This window comes from Leptodactylus fuscus, chromosome 4 (genome assembly GCF_031893055.1).
Source record: "Leptodactylus fuscus isolate aLepFus1 chromosome 4, aLepFus1.hap2, whole genome shotgun sequence".
Classification (NCBI taxonomy): domain Eukaryota; kingdom Metazoa; phylum Chordata; class Amphibia; order Anura; family Leptodactylidae; genus Leptodactylus; species Leptodactylus fuscus.
In genome coordinates, this window is record NC_134268.1 from 205,042,006 (window position 1) to 205,059,181 (window position 17,176).

At 41.5% G+C, this 17,176-nt stretch overlaps 1 protein-coding gene across 2 annotated transcripts in view; it reads right to left on the reverse strand.

Annotated features, from left to right (window-relative positions):
• Positions 1-17,176, reverse strand: part of SPAG6 (sperm associated antigen 6) — a 149,166-nt gene that overhangs the window by 23,801 nt on the left and 108,189 nt on the right. For both annotated transcript variants that reach the window (XR_012715477.1, XM_075271736.1), the window contains exon 9: positions 3,293-3,409. Coding sequence is in view for 1 of the 2 variants with exons in the window: in XM_075271736.1 (XP_075127837.1) it covers positions 3,293-3,409 (117 nt within the window). In the remaining variant the exon portion in view is untranslated. The remainder of the gene's footprint in view (positions 1-3,292; positions 3,410-17,176) is intronic.

A 17,176-nucleotide genomic window follows, 5' to 3' on the forward strand; every position in this document is an offset into this window, starting at 1 on the left:
GATAGATAGATGACTGTGGAGTGCTGCTATTTTTTTGGATATCACAGTGGATAGGTCCTTGGCTTAAGTCCTTGCATGTTCACCCTTTTCTAAATGTTAGAGCACCTATTCTCTGTTTTTCGTTTCGATAATAAAATAGATAGACTCTGTTCAGATTTTTATAATGCAGCCATGATGTACCTCTCTACAGACAGATCCCAACACTTCCACTGCCATGTAATTCTCTGTCCGGGTACCAGTAATTTTGTGCCAGCGATAGCGCCATAGACTATGCTATTCTTGCATAAAAGTAAAAATGTCAGTGTAAATTTTAATAAACCTGTAGCCAGCCACAAGATACTATCCCAGTTCTTACCCTCATGTTTTGTTAAAAAACTACAAAAAAAAAAAGTATGTCAGCTAATAACATAAATGAAAAAAATATGGGAAACATCTCTGGCCATATTTTTTGTGGAAATGCTGAGTAAATATGAAGACATGGATTGGCTTACGCCAGAAAACAATGTATTCTGACACATCAGTTCAGTGGACACGCTGAGATTTATTGCTGTGATTAGAAGAGTCTTTTCCAGCTCTAGTGTCGGGACAACAGAACGTTCATTACAGCATGGAAAGTTATTGGAAGACTAACATTAACATGCTTCAATTCCAATAGCATCAACTATTTGCAAAAAGAAAGAAAGAAAGTGAATATTAACCCTTGAACAGCATATTTGTGTTTGTTGTATATAAGTAAGCAATTCTGTGCTGTTTGATATCTTATATGTATCTTTATAGATTATCCTTACAGTGCTCAAAGCTCCATTTTTCTTATATAAAGCTCCATACCACTGTTAAAATTTTGATTACCTGCAGTTGCCACTAGAGGGAGCTCTGGAACCCACTGCATACTATTTATACATCAAACTCAATTATATCCAAGTATGCAGTAAGTTCCCCCTAGTGTCGACTGAAGACAGACTAAATTTTAAAGGGATCCCATCATACAAACCCTGTTTTTCTGAGTAACACGTCGGAATAGCCTTAAGAAAGGCTATTCTTCTCCTACCTTTCGTTGTGTTCTTCGCGCCGCCGTTCCATAGGAATCCCAGTTCTTGTCGGTATGCAAATGAGTTCTCTCGCAGCACTGGGGGCGGGGCCCAGCGCTCAAACAGCACTGGGGGCATCCCCAATGCTGAGAGAGAACTCTCTCCAGTGCCGCCTCCATCTTCGTCTGCAACGTTCTCTTCATCCTCTTCTTTCGGCCCAGGTTGCAGATTTCTAGGCCTCGGGCAGAGCGGACTGTGCATGCCCACAGGCCACAAGAAAATGGCTGCTTACACATGTATGATGCTACGTCATCTTTGGGCACGCCTGCCTCTTCTGTCTTCTAGTAGTTACGCCCTCTGGTTCCGGGTCTTCTTCCGTCTTCTTGTCTTCAAATCCCGTGCCTGCATAGTAGCGTTTCCCTCCGGAGCACTACTGCGCAGGCTCACTTGCCAGTCCCCGTAGAACTACATGAGCGTACTCCGAACTGCCATTAAGTAAAATGGCGAGTGAGCCTGCGCAGTAGCGATCCGGAGGGAGGCGCTACTATGCAGGCGCTAGATTTGTAGACCTCAAGCCGGAAGAAGACCAATAGGAAGCCGGCAGAAGAGATGGGACCAGAGGGCGTCACTCCAAAAAGACAGAAGAGGCAGGCGTGCCAGAAGATGACGCGGCATCACCACCCCCCAATGCACGTTCGGTAAGATTTGCATATATTTTTTTATGTCTTTATTTAAAAACGGGACCGGGGGTTAATATAACATTTACGGTGCCTGAATAGCCTTTTTAAAGGCTATTCACGCATATGTGGGGCTCTATTAGCATAATTTTGCTGATACAGCCCCTTTAATTGTAAAATACTACTAATTGTATAATATAATTAAAAAAATTAATAATTTCAATTTGAAGCCAAAATCAATACATTTTTATGACTCTTACTCCACCGAAAATTGGTCCAAACCCACGACTCCACAGCCCTGGTTTACATGGGAAGGTGTTCTGCCGATAAGGATCATTTTAATGCTTGTTACAATCATTGTTGGGTGACTGGGCAAAAATTGGGAACAAAAGTCAATATATATTTTCGGTCAGCTGATTACCATGTGAACCTCTAGGAGCTGCCACAACTTACTATACTTACTCTTACAGGCGCCACAATGTTCATTGCCAGTGACTAGCCGTGTCACATTGATGTATCTAGAAGCTTCTAATATCAACTGATAAGCCATAGCTCACTGAGTGTTTAAAGGGAACATCGGATTTCCCTGAACTGAAGGCTCACAGAAACTGCTCCATCTGCCTGACCCAACCATAGATTGATAAACAGGAAGATACCCAGGGCAGAGGTCCACAACGTCATTTTACCATGAAAGCCTTAAAAAATAGCAGGTGGTCTCGTGTCACAGTAATATAGAAATCTATGGCTGAATAATACATGTTATACTATCTAATATATTATATTAAACACTACCCATACAAGACAAGAAAAAGAACCTAATCGTAAGTTTCAGTGTCAGATTGTTCTGGCTGTAGTAACAGGTATGACACAAAGCTATACCAGCAAGGATCATTATAGCGGTCTTGATGAATCCCCAACCCAATGTATTTTTCTAGGAATGTTTAACAGGATAAGAAAAATGGAATAAAAATATCTATGTAAAAAAAAAGAGAAGAGTAAAGTAGAAAAACAGAGAATTAAATAAAAGTTTTGGCAACTTAGATGTCAAATTAAAAAGAACTATGAAGGGATATGGCGGTGTAATGAGAAGCAACGTGAGGAGAATGACGCCATAAAATCTGCTATTGCTATATAGGTCATAGATGATAGTAATAAAAGGCACGCTACCTGTACCCATGCCAAATAATTCTACACTAAAGCTGTGAATGGAGGTGGTTGGTTGATGGTTCTGACGGATCCTTCTGGCAAAAACGTGTTACAGAATATCAGTTTCCCCACATCGGGAGGAGGCCTGTAACACCAAACGCTGGAGCGGCCGGCCCGTCTGTGTGACATAGTATTGAATACTAACCTTCTGCCCTCTGAGTGGGACATTTAAGAAGAAGAATAACGCACCTTGGGGCATGTTGACACACTTTTCTGGTGCTAAAAGACACTAAGCCTTTGGCACGGTCTTGTAGCATTCCTGGGAAATCTAATCCTTTAATGTACACCCTGGATGGCGGGTTTTAGGCAGTGTCCCTGCAATGCTTGGCTGGGAATGGAATCAATGAAGGAGCAGCAATGTGTTTTATGAAGAACCTTTACCTTACTGAACTGGCCGACCACGTGCTTGAGTATATTGGGCGGAGCGTCGTGCAGCAGGGGCTCGAGTGCAGGCAGATGGGTGCATTTCTGCAGGATGTTTTTCAGGGCTTTCTTGGCCTGGTGAGTACAAACAAAATGAAAATTAGGAGGCATCTGGCTTAAACAATGACAAGGATTTGCAGTCATTCAGGTCCTACATTCCACAAATTCACACTGTCAGGTCAGGCTTGTGTTTCCCCCTGTCTTCTATTAACCCTGCGTGAGCTGCCTGATTTCTATTAATCATACTTAAGGCTCCTACTTAAAGTAGGAAAAAAAAAAAAAGGAATCAACAATTCTTTCCAACAATTCTTTGATGAATCTTTTTTTTTTTTTTTTTACCCTGGGAATGCTGGATCTAAAATTTCCATTTATAACTCCAATGTCACTTAGATTTCCTAGACTGCCGCCTGGCGAATATATCCAGTAATGTAAAATTAAAGGGATGGTCCAAGTTTTTTTTTTCCACCCTATCCATAAGAGAAGTTAGAAATATTTTATTGGTGGGGCTGACGCTGGCTCCTGCATAGATCAGTCGCTCAAGGGTGCAGGCAGTACCGTACAGTGCATGGGACTGTAAGCAGATAGCTCTGTGCACTGTATAGCTCACTGTAGCTACCACTCAATCATTAAAAAAAAATAATTTTCTCCCTAACATGAAGGAATAGCCTTAAGAACGGCTATTCTTCTACCTTTAGATGTTTTCTCTGCGTCGCTGTTCGGTAGAAATCCCGGTTTTCTTTGGTATGCAAATAAGTTCTCTCGTAGCACTGGGGGCGTCCCCAATGCTGCAAGAGAAATTCCCAGCGCTGCCTCCATCTTCGCCTGGAACGGCCTCTCTGCGCATCTTCTTCCGGCTTCAAACTGCAATCGGCTCTGTCATCAGGTCTCGGGCAGAGTCGACTGCGCATGCACACGGCCAATTTTCTTGTGACCGCTTACCCCAGCTTTACTGAGTAAGCAGCCAAAAAAAAATGGCCGCTTTACTGTGTAAGCGGCCACACGAAAATTGCCATGGGCACGCGCAGTCGGCTCTGCCCAAGGCCCGAAGCCTAGAAGTTTAAAGCCACCGCCAAGAAGATGTGGAGAGAGGCCGCTCCAGATGACGATAGAGGTGAGAGTTCTTTCGGAGCATTGGGGACGCACCCAGTGCTGTTTGAGTGTCAGGGACAGCCCCCAGTGCTGCGAGAGAACTCATTTGCATACAGAAGAAAACTGGGATTTCTACTGAACGCCAGTGCAGAGAAGACATCTAAAGGTAGGAGAAGAATAGTCTTTCTTGAGGCTATTCCTACGTGTTAGGGAGAAAAAATTTAATTTTAATGATTGAATCCCTTTAATGGGAACTAAGCTGCATTAACAGTGCCTGGCCATTATATAATTAGTAGAGCCTCTATTATCAGAACCTCCCACGCTCGTATACAAGACTTCTCCCGAGCTGCACCACTTCTCTGGAATGCTCTACCCTGGACAATAAGATTAACTCCCAATTTCTACAGTTTCAAACGCAAACTAAAGACACATCTTTTCAGACAGGCCTATCACAATTTCTAACGTAAACCCTTCTGTACTATAATTAGAATCCCCAAAATCCCCAAAATCTAACCCTCCTCTGTCCCCGCTCCCACATTACCCCACATGATATGATGTCTTTTCAGGCTAACTTTATTTATCCAAGCTCCATCCACATGTTACAGGACACCACTAGTGATGGCTCATTTTGTTTGTGTAATGACAGTCACCTCTATTACAAAAGTGTCTGACCTCTGCATAAGCAATGCCGCCCCTGCTACCTCTAGTGTCACCCCCTCTACCTCATAGATTGTAAGCTCTCAGTCCCATTGTGTGAAATGACGTTCTTTGTTATGTATCTGTCTGTATTTGAACCCTACAAATTGTACAGTGCTGCGGAATATGTTGGCGCTATATAAATAAAATTTATTATTATTATTAGAGCTATCCACTGCCGGCTCCGTGTACTGTGCAGTACAGGGTCTGATACAGCCCTGAGCAGTCAATCCATCACATATTTATGGCCTATTCTATGGAGAGATCATAAAAAAAAAGAATCCTGGGCAATGCCTTTAAGAAAGAGGCGGATCAAGGGCATTAGTTATAAGTAGCAATCCCTTCTTGTTCCTGGTTCTTGAAGGGGCCCAAAGAGTTCCCTACAATATAATGAAACACCAGTATTATATGTAGAACATGGTAAGTGGGTGCCCCGTTCCAGCTATTGCATTGGGATCCAGGAGCTTCAAGTTATGCCTCTGCAAGGGTTGCATTACTATATAAATCCATAGACTACTCCAATGGAGACCATATTGCCTGTCATACAATAACTATTACCAAGGGTGATTGCAGTGGAAAATATATACACACATACATAGCCCTACATATGTGTATGTATGTATGTATGTATGTATACACTATGCATCCATAGGCCCTCATTCACCTAAGGGAGGCCACACTTCAAAGACGTACTAATAGGTAATGTAGATTGTGAGCCCTATATAGGACAGTGACTGAAAATGTCTGTAAAGTGCTGCGGAATATATCGTTGCATATAAATAAGCAAAAAATAATAATAATAATAATAAAAAATAATTAGGGAAAAATGTCTTTTCGTCCATCACTGCTGCATAAAGTTACAGGCGATCATGTTATTCAATACAGAGGCATCAAATAGAAGAGAATGAATACTGCGCGGTATACGGTACATTTTTTTTTGTTATAAAGCGGAGGCGATAGTTGTGGTTTTTAGAAGACGTAGCGAGGCCCAGCGGTGTGGAGAAAGCAAGGTGATGGTTTTTACGTCTGGCCTCCACCTACTTTAGGCATCAGCTGTTGCTCTGCCTACGCATACTCTGTACTTCATTTGGATCCGTAATCCCTGAAGAATGCAACACTTCGGATCTGGGCACTGTAAGCCGTCAATGCCAGCTGATATTTTCCTGTATTAGCACATTTAACTCTTTCCCTAGTAAATGTTTTTTTGTATTTCCATTATTTTTCTTACCATCGTAACATGGTCAGATTCAGGATGGATACATTTTCTATGGAGTTACAGTGTAACAAGTGCGGGGGAGAAGTTTCTCCGCCATAGACGGACTTGTTTAGACGTAAGATGGGCTAATTAGATGTAATTAGCTGGAAGTCTGTAGAAGGTAAATAATGGGCTCATTTATCATGGCGGGAGTGTTTACAGCTGTTTTGTTGGAGTCTGCGTTGCTGTAATTTGTGTCAAATTTATCAAATGTTGTACAATGTTTGATACATTTGGTGCACCTTCAGGCCTCCTCCATGCGGGGGTTTACGGTTCAGAAATGTGATCTGTATATTGGTTAGATTTCCTGGCCTGAGACCCAGACTCTAATTGATGGACCATATTCCCACATGTATGGGAGGACTCATACCTCTGGTACTCTATTTTTTATGCTACCCCCCATACAGGGGTATACAATTTTTATAACTTAAAAACTCACATTTAATAGACCACACCACTTTTCAAAAATGGAGTGAGAGATGATAAAGGTAAAATAAAATATTGCTAATTTTTTGCACAAATAAACTCAAAAAATTGCAAAAAAAGAGACATATAATATATACTTTTTTTTTGCAATTTTTTTTTTTTGCAATATACCGCATATATATTTAACTATTACAGTCTTTAGGAAGTGATGGATTACATCCTTCTACCACAAAGACCAGGGGGGACAGGACAGCTGCATACAGACCCTTATCAATGTTTATAGGTCCTAAGAATGAGGACCAATTGACTACACATGTCATTAGGCACTCATTTGCATAAGCCTAATTCGCTAGCATGTGGTCCTACTGCTTATTCCTCCTCCACTTACCTGCAATGACTCTCAGAGCGATGTGCTGCCCATGACCTTGCATTTCTTATTAGGCTGATCCTCAGCACTGAGACAGACCAATTATGGGGAATGATCCTTCTTATGGACACTTACACCTGATAACTGGCCCTAAAATATCTCAGTGTAATAGGCCTTATTTAGGCTTATTTAGGCCACCAGGAGTACAAGACAGCTGTCATTAAAGGGATTGTCTCCCACTGATCTGATATTGACCCATTCTAAGGACGGTCCATCAGTATGTAGTTTTGGAGTCACTTTTCCTGGGACAATGTCCCAGTCTGCACAGCAAAGCTGACATGCATCCTGCAGGAAGCAAGAATTGTAAGGCTGTGTTCACATAGTGGCTTTTGCAATCTTCCACCTAACAAAATCCTGTCCAAATCTGCTTCATATTATTTTCAACGGAGTAAGTGATGGCGGCTTTTTCCCTCAGCACACTACCTAATCTTGCAGCAGTTTCTGTGGTAGAATTGCAGTGGTGCGACCTCATGCTGATGAGCCCCATTGCAGGAAACTAATCACGCATGCCAATACGCGCTGGAAATTTGAGGTTAAGTTTCACCTTCCTGCCTGCGGATTCCATTGGGGCATTTTTTAAGCAGGTGACCGAGTTGGAAGACCGCCTCAAATTCCTGTCCAAAAACTGGTATGGTATCATACCATAAAAGGAAACAGGAAGCACTAAAATATGTTTAAATCCCTATTTCAATGGGGTTTTTTAAACAATGCAATCCTTTAAGGCTGGGGAGCCCTGAATAAGCTGTGATACCAGGCATAGGTGATATACAATTGACGACGCTGTGCTTGGTAAGTGCTGAGGAGGCAGCAGAGCTCACATGAAGGCTGCAGACTCTTCAAATAGCAATCTGGTCGGGGGCCTAAGGGTAAGTTCACAAGGGTTTTTTTTGGTCAGGATTATGAAGCCGTATTGATTTCAATGGGAGCCGGTCAGTTCTTTTTTCCGGGAGCCGTTTCTTGGAGCCCCAGGCAGTTGCCAGGTTTGCCTTCCCCCATTAATACGTGCCCTCTAGTGACCAACAAGCTGTTCCTGCCCAAGTATCTCTAAATGAATGTCATGCATTTCTCCGGCTGACATTAAAGAAGCAAATGTAATCATTTCATAGCTACAAAAGACCCTTTAAAATGTTTGTATTAAAAATGTTAGATATCCACTTTCAATGCTTTCTTAATCATAGTAAATAAATCCCAGCTGCTTATTTGGTATAAGCCTGGGAGCGGCCTGCCAAGAAGAGCGAAGGAGGGGGCACAGCAGGCTTTATTTAAGAGGATCTTACTGCAGAGGTTCCTCAAGACAAATGGGGCAGATACTGGACATACGTTATGTTTCTTGGCCTTAGACAGAGCATCAGAAGGTTCAGGAAATAATTTTATAACAATTTTATATATAGATATATTTTTTCATTTATATATTCTTCTGGATATTGCACAACTTTAAGCTGAGTTAATAAATTTTTCACTGGTGTAAACGCAAGAAAGGATTGTATGGGCCCATACACACAATTGTGATTTTAACCGTTCCATGTGCGGGAAAAAAGTCTGTGTCGCAAAACTTAAGACAGGTCCTATTCCTGTCCGGTTTTGCAGCCATGCTCGCTGGCCCTAATGAATGGGGTCGCGTAAGCATGGCCGATACACAGGCCACCCACGGATGACATCCATGTGCTGCCTGACATGAACTATCTTTGGACATCCAAGTCTATGGGAGCCTATCGTCATATGTTTCATGTGCGTTGGGTCATTCCAGTCTATCGGGTCCAAAATGCTTCCCAAACCAGTACCAGTCCTGTGTAGGGGCCTTTAATAGGAGCAGTAACATATGTTTGTGGCCACAAAGTACTAAAACTTTGCAGAGATAATCTTTTTATGGTATGCAAATCAACTTGAAAGTACTTCGGGGGTGGAGCCTGATTTGCTAGATTTCACAAATTAACCCCACCCCCAGTGCACTTGCAGACTGATTTGCATATCCATAAAAAGAGGATTTTTTTCTGCAGTGGCCACTATGATATGTTTCTATACCTATTACAGGCCCCTATATGGCACTCTTATTGGTTTGGAATACATTTTGGACCTGAGAGATTCCCTTTAAGTCACAGATCTGTTACACGACAGACTCCAACGTCATCGTACAGACCCCAGTAACTTAGAATGAATTCTGTTGGGTTCCATTGTGGTATCCATTATTTGGGGAAGGATAACCCTGTACACAACACTATTTTCCAAATATAATATGGAGTCTGCTAGTGATGGATTCTGCAATGCAGATATGAACAGGGCCTAACCCAAAGGAACATAATAAAAGAAGTCAAGATTAGAGATGAGCGAACACTATTCGAAACAGCCGTTTCAAATAGCACGTTCCCATAGAAATGAATTGACGTAGCCGGCACACGGGGGGGGGGGGGGGGGGGGTTTAAGCGGCCGGCAGAGTTTCTTACGGTGTAGAAACAACACAGAGTTATTGTAGAATCTACACCATTTATTCTAGAGGACAATCCAGAAACATACAAATAGGATATTGGTCTTCCAAAAATGCTTTGGTCTTTTATCACATTTATGCATCAAATATACAGCGTTGCAGAAAGGCCAAATCCTACTAAGTTTGTGTGTTTGGATGTTTGTTCCTCAATCACACAAAAGACTGTTACGAATTTATGTCCATATACTATATTACACTGCTCTTATCGCAGCTTCTGAGATAACCGAGGTTGTGTGTGCACTAATCCTCAGTGTACACACATTTGCATATTATCTGATCTTCTCCAGGCAGTGCAGACAAACTGACATGGGCAAACACCTTTAATCAAAATTGACAGTTTGCCAATTTTTAACATGCCTGGAAAAAGAGAATCTAATTTGTCGCAAACAACGAGAGCTATGAAGGAGCGAGAAGTCACAGAGTTCTCCTCAAGCGCAGCTGAGGAGGATCATCGATGCCAACATGCACATTATATGGCATCCCAGCGAGCTGCTGGAACAATCACAGGCACAGTGCGAGGAACAAGGTCAGCAGCAGGACAGCTTGCAAGCTGCCAAATGCCGGAGCAGGCAAACCATCAACGGCAGCAATTTGCTGAATATAGGTGGATCATTGATGCCAACAACCCGCAGACGAAATCGTGGGCAGAGGCTAGTACTGAATAATTGTCAGTCCTACGACTGACATGACTCTGTGTACAGGGCTGCACTATGTAAACAAAAAGAAATACAGATGTAACCAAGTAAACCTGTAATTAAACTGCTACAGCGAAGAAAACAACAAAAACATTTTTTGTTGCCAATTGTTGTCTTATATAAAAAAAAAAAAAATTATCACCTTGCAACAGTATAACCAATTGCAGAAGTTGGGGTTGACTCTGCTCCATGTGTATGTACTAGTGCTATGCTAGTGAGCAGGAGAGCTGGCTGTCAGTCGGCGCTGTACACGCATCCATTTCCCACATGGCTTCACTAACACAACTAAACATGATCCAGCGCAGGCTGTTATTTCAGTGCTGGATAGAGACAACCCCTCTGAAGTTTGACAAATAAAGTGGTTGTTTTAATGAAGTGGGCATGTATCCACTGGGAACGCAGCGGAGACCACCAGAATCACCGGCGATGTGTAAAGGGGAATTAATTCCAGGTGTCTGCTGGGGGAGGAACGTTCTGGACAGACATGTGTTCAAAGGCTAAACACAGACAGTCAGGGCTGCCACTCACAAAACCACATGTGTAGTGTGAAACAGCAGGAGGACCAGAAGGAGCGCTAAATAGGTGGGCAAGGCTCTGCATAGTGAGTGCTGCACTTTATACCGCATTTCCTTCTATAAAGCACTAAATAAACAGCTAAGAGTTGTCCATTACTGTCCTAATGTGCTCACTTTTATTAAGTGCTGTCAAAAATACCAGCACTTTAAGTAATAGTCACTGAGATCTGCACTCAGGATCTAAAGGGGGGCGATGAGTACAATATAGGTACAAAAAATGGATACAGACCGGGCCCCATGGGCTGCACACACTGCGATTTGGCTGTGGTGGAAATGCCGAGGAAAAAAAGTGGCGCTTTACAGTCCCTGCAAATCCCATACATACACGCAGCGGACAGGCTGTGATTTCAAAAATGGTTGCGGTTTTGGAAATCGCAGCATGCCAATTATACCTACAGAAACATCGGCGGTTTCTCTATACGTATAATGGAAGCAGAAAGTTCACAGAGGAAACTTTTGCAGACTTTGTGTGAAAAGTTCTGCAGGGAAAAAATTGTGATGTGTTGCCACTGCAGCTTTTCCCTCAGAGTTTTTTTTTGCGTGACCCGCTACATGGGGCCTTAGCCATAAACTGGTTAACCACATTCAATTAAAAGAATTTTTGCAAATATAAATAATTAAAAATTTTGTAGAATTTTACTGATTTTTTTTTTCTAATCTTATAGTGGTGAAATCTTCAGTCTTGATCCATGGCCAATGGACATGACCATGAATGTAGGAACTTTCTATTGTCTGGGATTTGTCAAAAACCCGGCTATGATGTCCTTATTGTGGATAGGTTATCAGGAGGACACTATATGTATGAGAAGATAACCCGGACACAATAAGGACATCATGGCTGGTTATCAGGAGGACACTATATGTATGAGAAGATAACCCGGACACAATAAGGACATCATGGCTGGTTATCAGGAGGACACTACATGTATGAGAAGATAACCCGGACACAATAAGGACATCATGGCTGGTTATCAGGAGGACACTACATGTATGAGAAGATAACCTGACCACAATAAGGACATCATGGCTGGTTATCAGGAGGGACACTACATGTATAGAAGATAACCCGGACACAATAAGGACATCATGGCTGGTTATCAGGAGGACACTACATGTATGAGAAGATAACCCAACCACAATAAGGACATCATGACTGGTTATCAGGAGGACACTACATGTATGAGAAGATAACCTGACCACAATAAGGACATCATGGCTGGTTATCAGGAGGACACTACATGTATGAGAAGATAACCCGGACACAATAAGGACATCATGGCTGGTTATCAGGAGGACACTACATGTATGAGAAGATAACCCGGACACAATAAGGACATCATGGCTGGTTATCAGGAGGACACTACATGTATGAGAAGATAACCCGGACACAATAAGGACATCATGGCTGGTTATCAGGAGGACACTACATGTATGAGAAGATAACCCAACCACAATAAGGACATCATGACTGGTTATCAGGAGGACACTACATGTATGAGAAGATAACCTGACCACAATAAGGACATCATGGCTGGTTATCAGGAGGACACTACATGTATGAGAAGATAACCCGGACACAATAAGGACATCATGGCTGGTTATCAGGAGGACACTACATGTATGAGAAGATAACCCAACCACAATAAGGACATCATGGCTGGTTATCAGGAGGGGACACTACATGTATGAGAAGATAACCCGACCACAATAAGGACATCATGGCTGGTTATCAGGAGGACACTACATGTATGAGAAGATAACCCGACCACAATAAGGACATCATGACTGGTTATCAGGAGGACACTACATGTATGAGAAGATAACCCAACCACAATAAGGACATCATGGCTGGTTATCAGGAGGACACTATATGTATGAGAAGATAACCCGACCACAATAAGGACATCATGGCTGGTTATCAGGAGGACACTGCATGTATGAGAAGATAACCCAACCACAATAAGGACATCATGGCTGGTTATCAGGAGGACACTACATGTATGAGAAGATAACCCGGACACAATAAGGACATGATGGCTGATGAATATGATGTCATATAGATGCAGATGCAGCAGTCAAGTAGTACTGGTGGAGTGTCAAGCAGCTGTTCTGCATGGGTTCCGAGTGTTAGTCCCCCACTGATCTCTGACTGACGATCTATCCTAAGGCCTGCAGCTGGGGTCACACACAGCAAACATATTGCAGAATTTTTCTCTCTTGAAATTGGGTGTTTTTTGCTGTTGCCCCCCTACAGTTTTCTCTAAGCCTTCCTTCCCCAGCAGATTTTGAATCTATGCAAGTTTTAGACTAGGGCTGCACGGCAACATTGACTCCTGTTTGTCCTTCGGGCCCCTTGACAGTCACAAACGACGGAGAGCCTGGCACAAGTGTGAATTTAGCCTAAAAAAAAATTGCTGTGTATTTTATTAAATTTTTGTCACCTTTCTGTGAAATCCTGCATCTTTTTTCTTTCTTCCCCTTGTTCCTCTATTATACGCTGTACTCTGCTTGTCATTGTGTACTGTAAACAGGCGGTATGAAATGATGGGGGAGGGTACCTTCAGTTATATCTCTGGTATTATAAAACACAGAACCATGCTTCTGGTGTCGTATAAAAGAGGAGATTCTAAGCTAAATGCACAGTTGCACATAACTATTCCAAAATTTCCTGCAATAAAAGAGGTAGAACTGCCTAGGTGTCATATGAAAGTTGGAAACCTCATTTTTCATAGGACACCAGACGGAAGTTTCTAAGTTTTATAAAGATACATCTGTTTGAAGTGACGCTCCCCCATCCTCATTTTCCCTGCATTACACCAGAGCCTGGCCCCCATATTCCTAGTGAATGCAGTATACAGCTCTCAATAGAGAAACAAGGGGAAGAATAACAAAGGGCAGGATTTTACCGAAAGGAGCCAAAATCTGTTAATAAAGTATATTACAATAAGTATTAATGACACAAGCACTGCCAGAAAATGAAAAGTTGCTCAAAAGTTTAGCTACGCTTTAATAATAACCAGGTGAAGAGACTTGAAAAAACCCACAAAAGGGCAAAGTAATTACTTGTTTACATGTTACATGTTTTTTTGTTTTGGGGATGGGGGTGTAAGTGGTCTCTAATGTGTTATAAATAAAAAGGGTCTGTGTTCTCTCATGGATGATTGAATTACACTGCGAAAATATTAATCTAATCAGAATATGTGCATTGTGAAGTCTAACATATGTCTCATAAAAAACCAACACAAAGCACATACAGACGCAATGGCATACAGGACGCAGACCTTAATAAAAGTTTATTTTTGAATGAAGTATGGATGCCAGAAGATTAACGGATATCATATTGTTTTGCATTGATAATGCTGCATTCCTGCAGGCTGAAAAAAATAAAAGGCAGAGCCATATCCCTGGAAGGCTGGAAGGTTTAGAAGTCGGGTCCAAGGAACGGCTGCCAGCAGACAAGCACTTACAGATAAGAGAATTTCTGCTGCTCGGCTGAGCTCACCCTGACCTGCCTCATACTGCTCGCACTCACGTAGGCTTCAAAAGGAGATTTGTACACAAGACAACAGCTTCAAAAACTAGGAAAAATAACATTTTTAGAGAAATACTGAAATTGGGTTGTATAAAGGTATGTTCACACTGGTGCTGATTTTGAGGTGCATGGGAGGTGAGCAAACATAAAAAAAATTTTGGTTGCCACTTTCTGGAAACCGGCAACCCATGGCAGAATGAATTACAACACTGCTGATTAGGTCCAGGGGAATAGGCCTAGTCAGAATGGAGTTGTGGGCCATGGACACCGCGGCAAGAGTGAGAATGCTGCTGATGTGTTCCCTGTCCTGCTGCAAGCACTGCCTCACATAGAAAACAATGGGAGGCAGAATCTGGGCGGAATCAAATTCCTATCTGTGGAACAGTCCCTTACTCACCTGCCCTGTCCTCGGGTGCAGGTTCTTTTTCTTTTTTTTTTTTTTAATGTAGATTGTGAGCCCACAATGTACATTTTTTCCCCTATCAGAATGTCTTTGGAATATGGGATGGAAATCCATGCAAACATGGGGAGAACATACAAACTCCTTGCAGATGTTTTTTTGCCCTTAGCAGGATTTAAACACCAGGACTCCAGCGCTGCAAGGCTGCAGTGCTAACCACTGGGCCACCATGTGGCCCCCCGCTCAGGTGCTGGTTCTGGTCTTCTTCCAGCCTCCTAAAAGACGTCAGGGACTGCTGGGGCTTGTGATTGGGCCTCAGGAGTCACATGGTTTTGTGAAGCAAAGATGCAAATGTCACAAAGTCACCTGTCCTTAGTGATCTCTGACGTCCCTGACGCCATTAAGGAGGTTGGAGCAGAAGGGCAGGTAAGTAACATTATTTTATTTATGTTTGTTTACCTCCCATAGGCCTCTGCTAGTTATAGTCTGGGGTCTACCCCTGAGTATAATAATAGCTGTTCCACAGTTCCGGTTTGGATGTGTTCGGTTCAAACAAAGCCGATAAATTGGAATTTAGCCTCAATTACTCTTTCTTTTCCGCCATATTCAAAAAAACATTGTTTCTTTGCAGCTGAACCAGAGCCCCTCATGTCCATTGGCTGTGTCTGGTATTGCAGTGCAGCCCCTGGACAATGCTTGCACCTTTAACCTCCAAAACCTCCTAATACCTCTGAAAACATTAACATGCACATTCATTGGTGTAATAGACTCTGCTCTGCGTATTTTGGAGTCTGTCTTTTACATTTCCTATACTTTTTTTTTACTATCTCTGAGACCGTGAAAACCAGACAAAACACGGATGGCTGTTTTCACAGACCCGCAGATTTTAATGGAGGTCTGTGACCAAAATAGAGCAAATCTGCGTTCATATAACCTGATGAAAAATGAATGGATGTCTGCATGCGGCCATTACAATCAATGGGTGAGCGTTCAATAAGTGACTATCATGGACATCACATGTCCGAAAACTGCAGACGTGTGACTAAGGCCTCATTGTGGTCACTGCGGTATGGCTCACATTTGCTACTCAAGATTTGTAGAATTGTGGACAGACCTCAAAGAAAGGCAGAGTATCTGTATAACCAGTAAATCCCATCAATATTCGGTGTGACCTTTGCCCTTTGCCTTCCATCAGTTCTTCTCGGTACTTGCAGACAGTTTTTGGCAGAACTCAGCAGGGAGGTTGTTCCTGCCATCTTGGAGAACTAAGCACAGATCTTCTGTGGATGTAGGCTTGCTCCAATCCGTCTGTCTCTTCATGTAACCCCAGACAGACTGGATAATGATGAGATCAGGGGTATAACTGTGGGGGCCGTATCATCACTTCCAGGACTCCTCCTCCAAAGGGCAAAGGTCACACCAAATATTGATGGGATTTACATTTCTCTTTTCATAATTCACTTCATTTTGTTAACTGTGAAAAAAAAAACACTGTTATCCCATCGATTTCTGAAAGCATTCTTATTTTCAACACCTGCCTAAAACTTTTGCAGAGTGTTGTTGGGTCTAAAGAACAACAAAGAATAGTGCGGCTTTCATTTTGCATTCTGCTCCTAACAAAGTACAATTGTAATGTGATTGGTTTTATTTGTAATTTAAAAAAATAGTATTTCTAGGCTAAGGCCCCCTCGTTGCAGAATAGCAGTTCTTTTTGCTACAAATGTTGTTGTGCGTTTTTTTTTTTAAAGCCAAAGCCAGGAGTGGATTGAACAGAAGGGAGACGTATAAGAGATTTCTTTATATTCCCCATTCTTTTTAAAACCACAGCAAAATTTGCAACAAAAAAGAAACTTCTCTGTAACATGGGGCCTCTGCCTTTTTTAAAAATTTTTTAATTTATTTATTTTTTTAAGACTTCCTAATGTGAACAGTCAGGAAGAAATAAAAAAATAAAAAAATAATAATAAAAATAATAATAATAATAACAACAACAATAAAAATATATAATAAAATAATAATAAAAATATATAATGAAATAATAACAATAATAACAATAAAATATATAATAAAATAATAATAATAATAATAATAATAATAATAATAATAACAATAATAATAACAATAAAAATATATAATAAAATAATAATAATAACAACAACAATAAAAATATATAATAAAATAAAATAATAATAATATATACTGAAATAATAATAATAATATATACTGAAATAATAATAATAATAATAATAATAATAATAATAATAA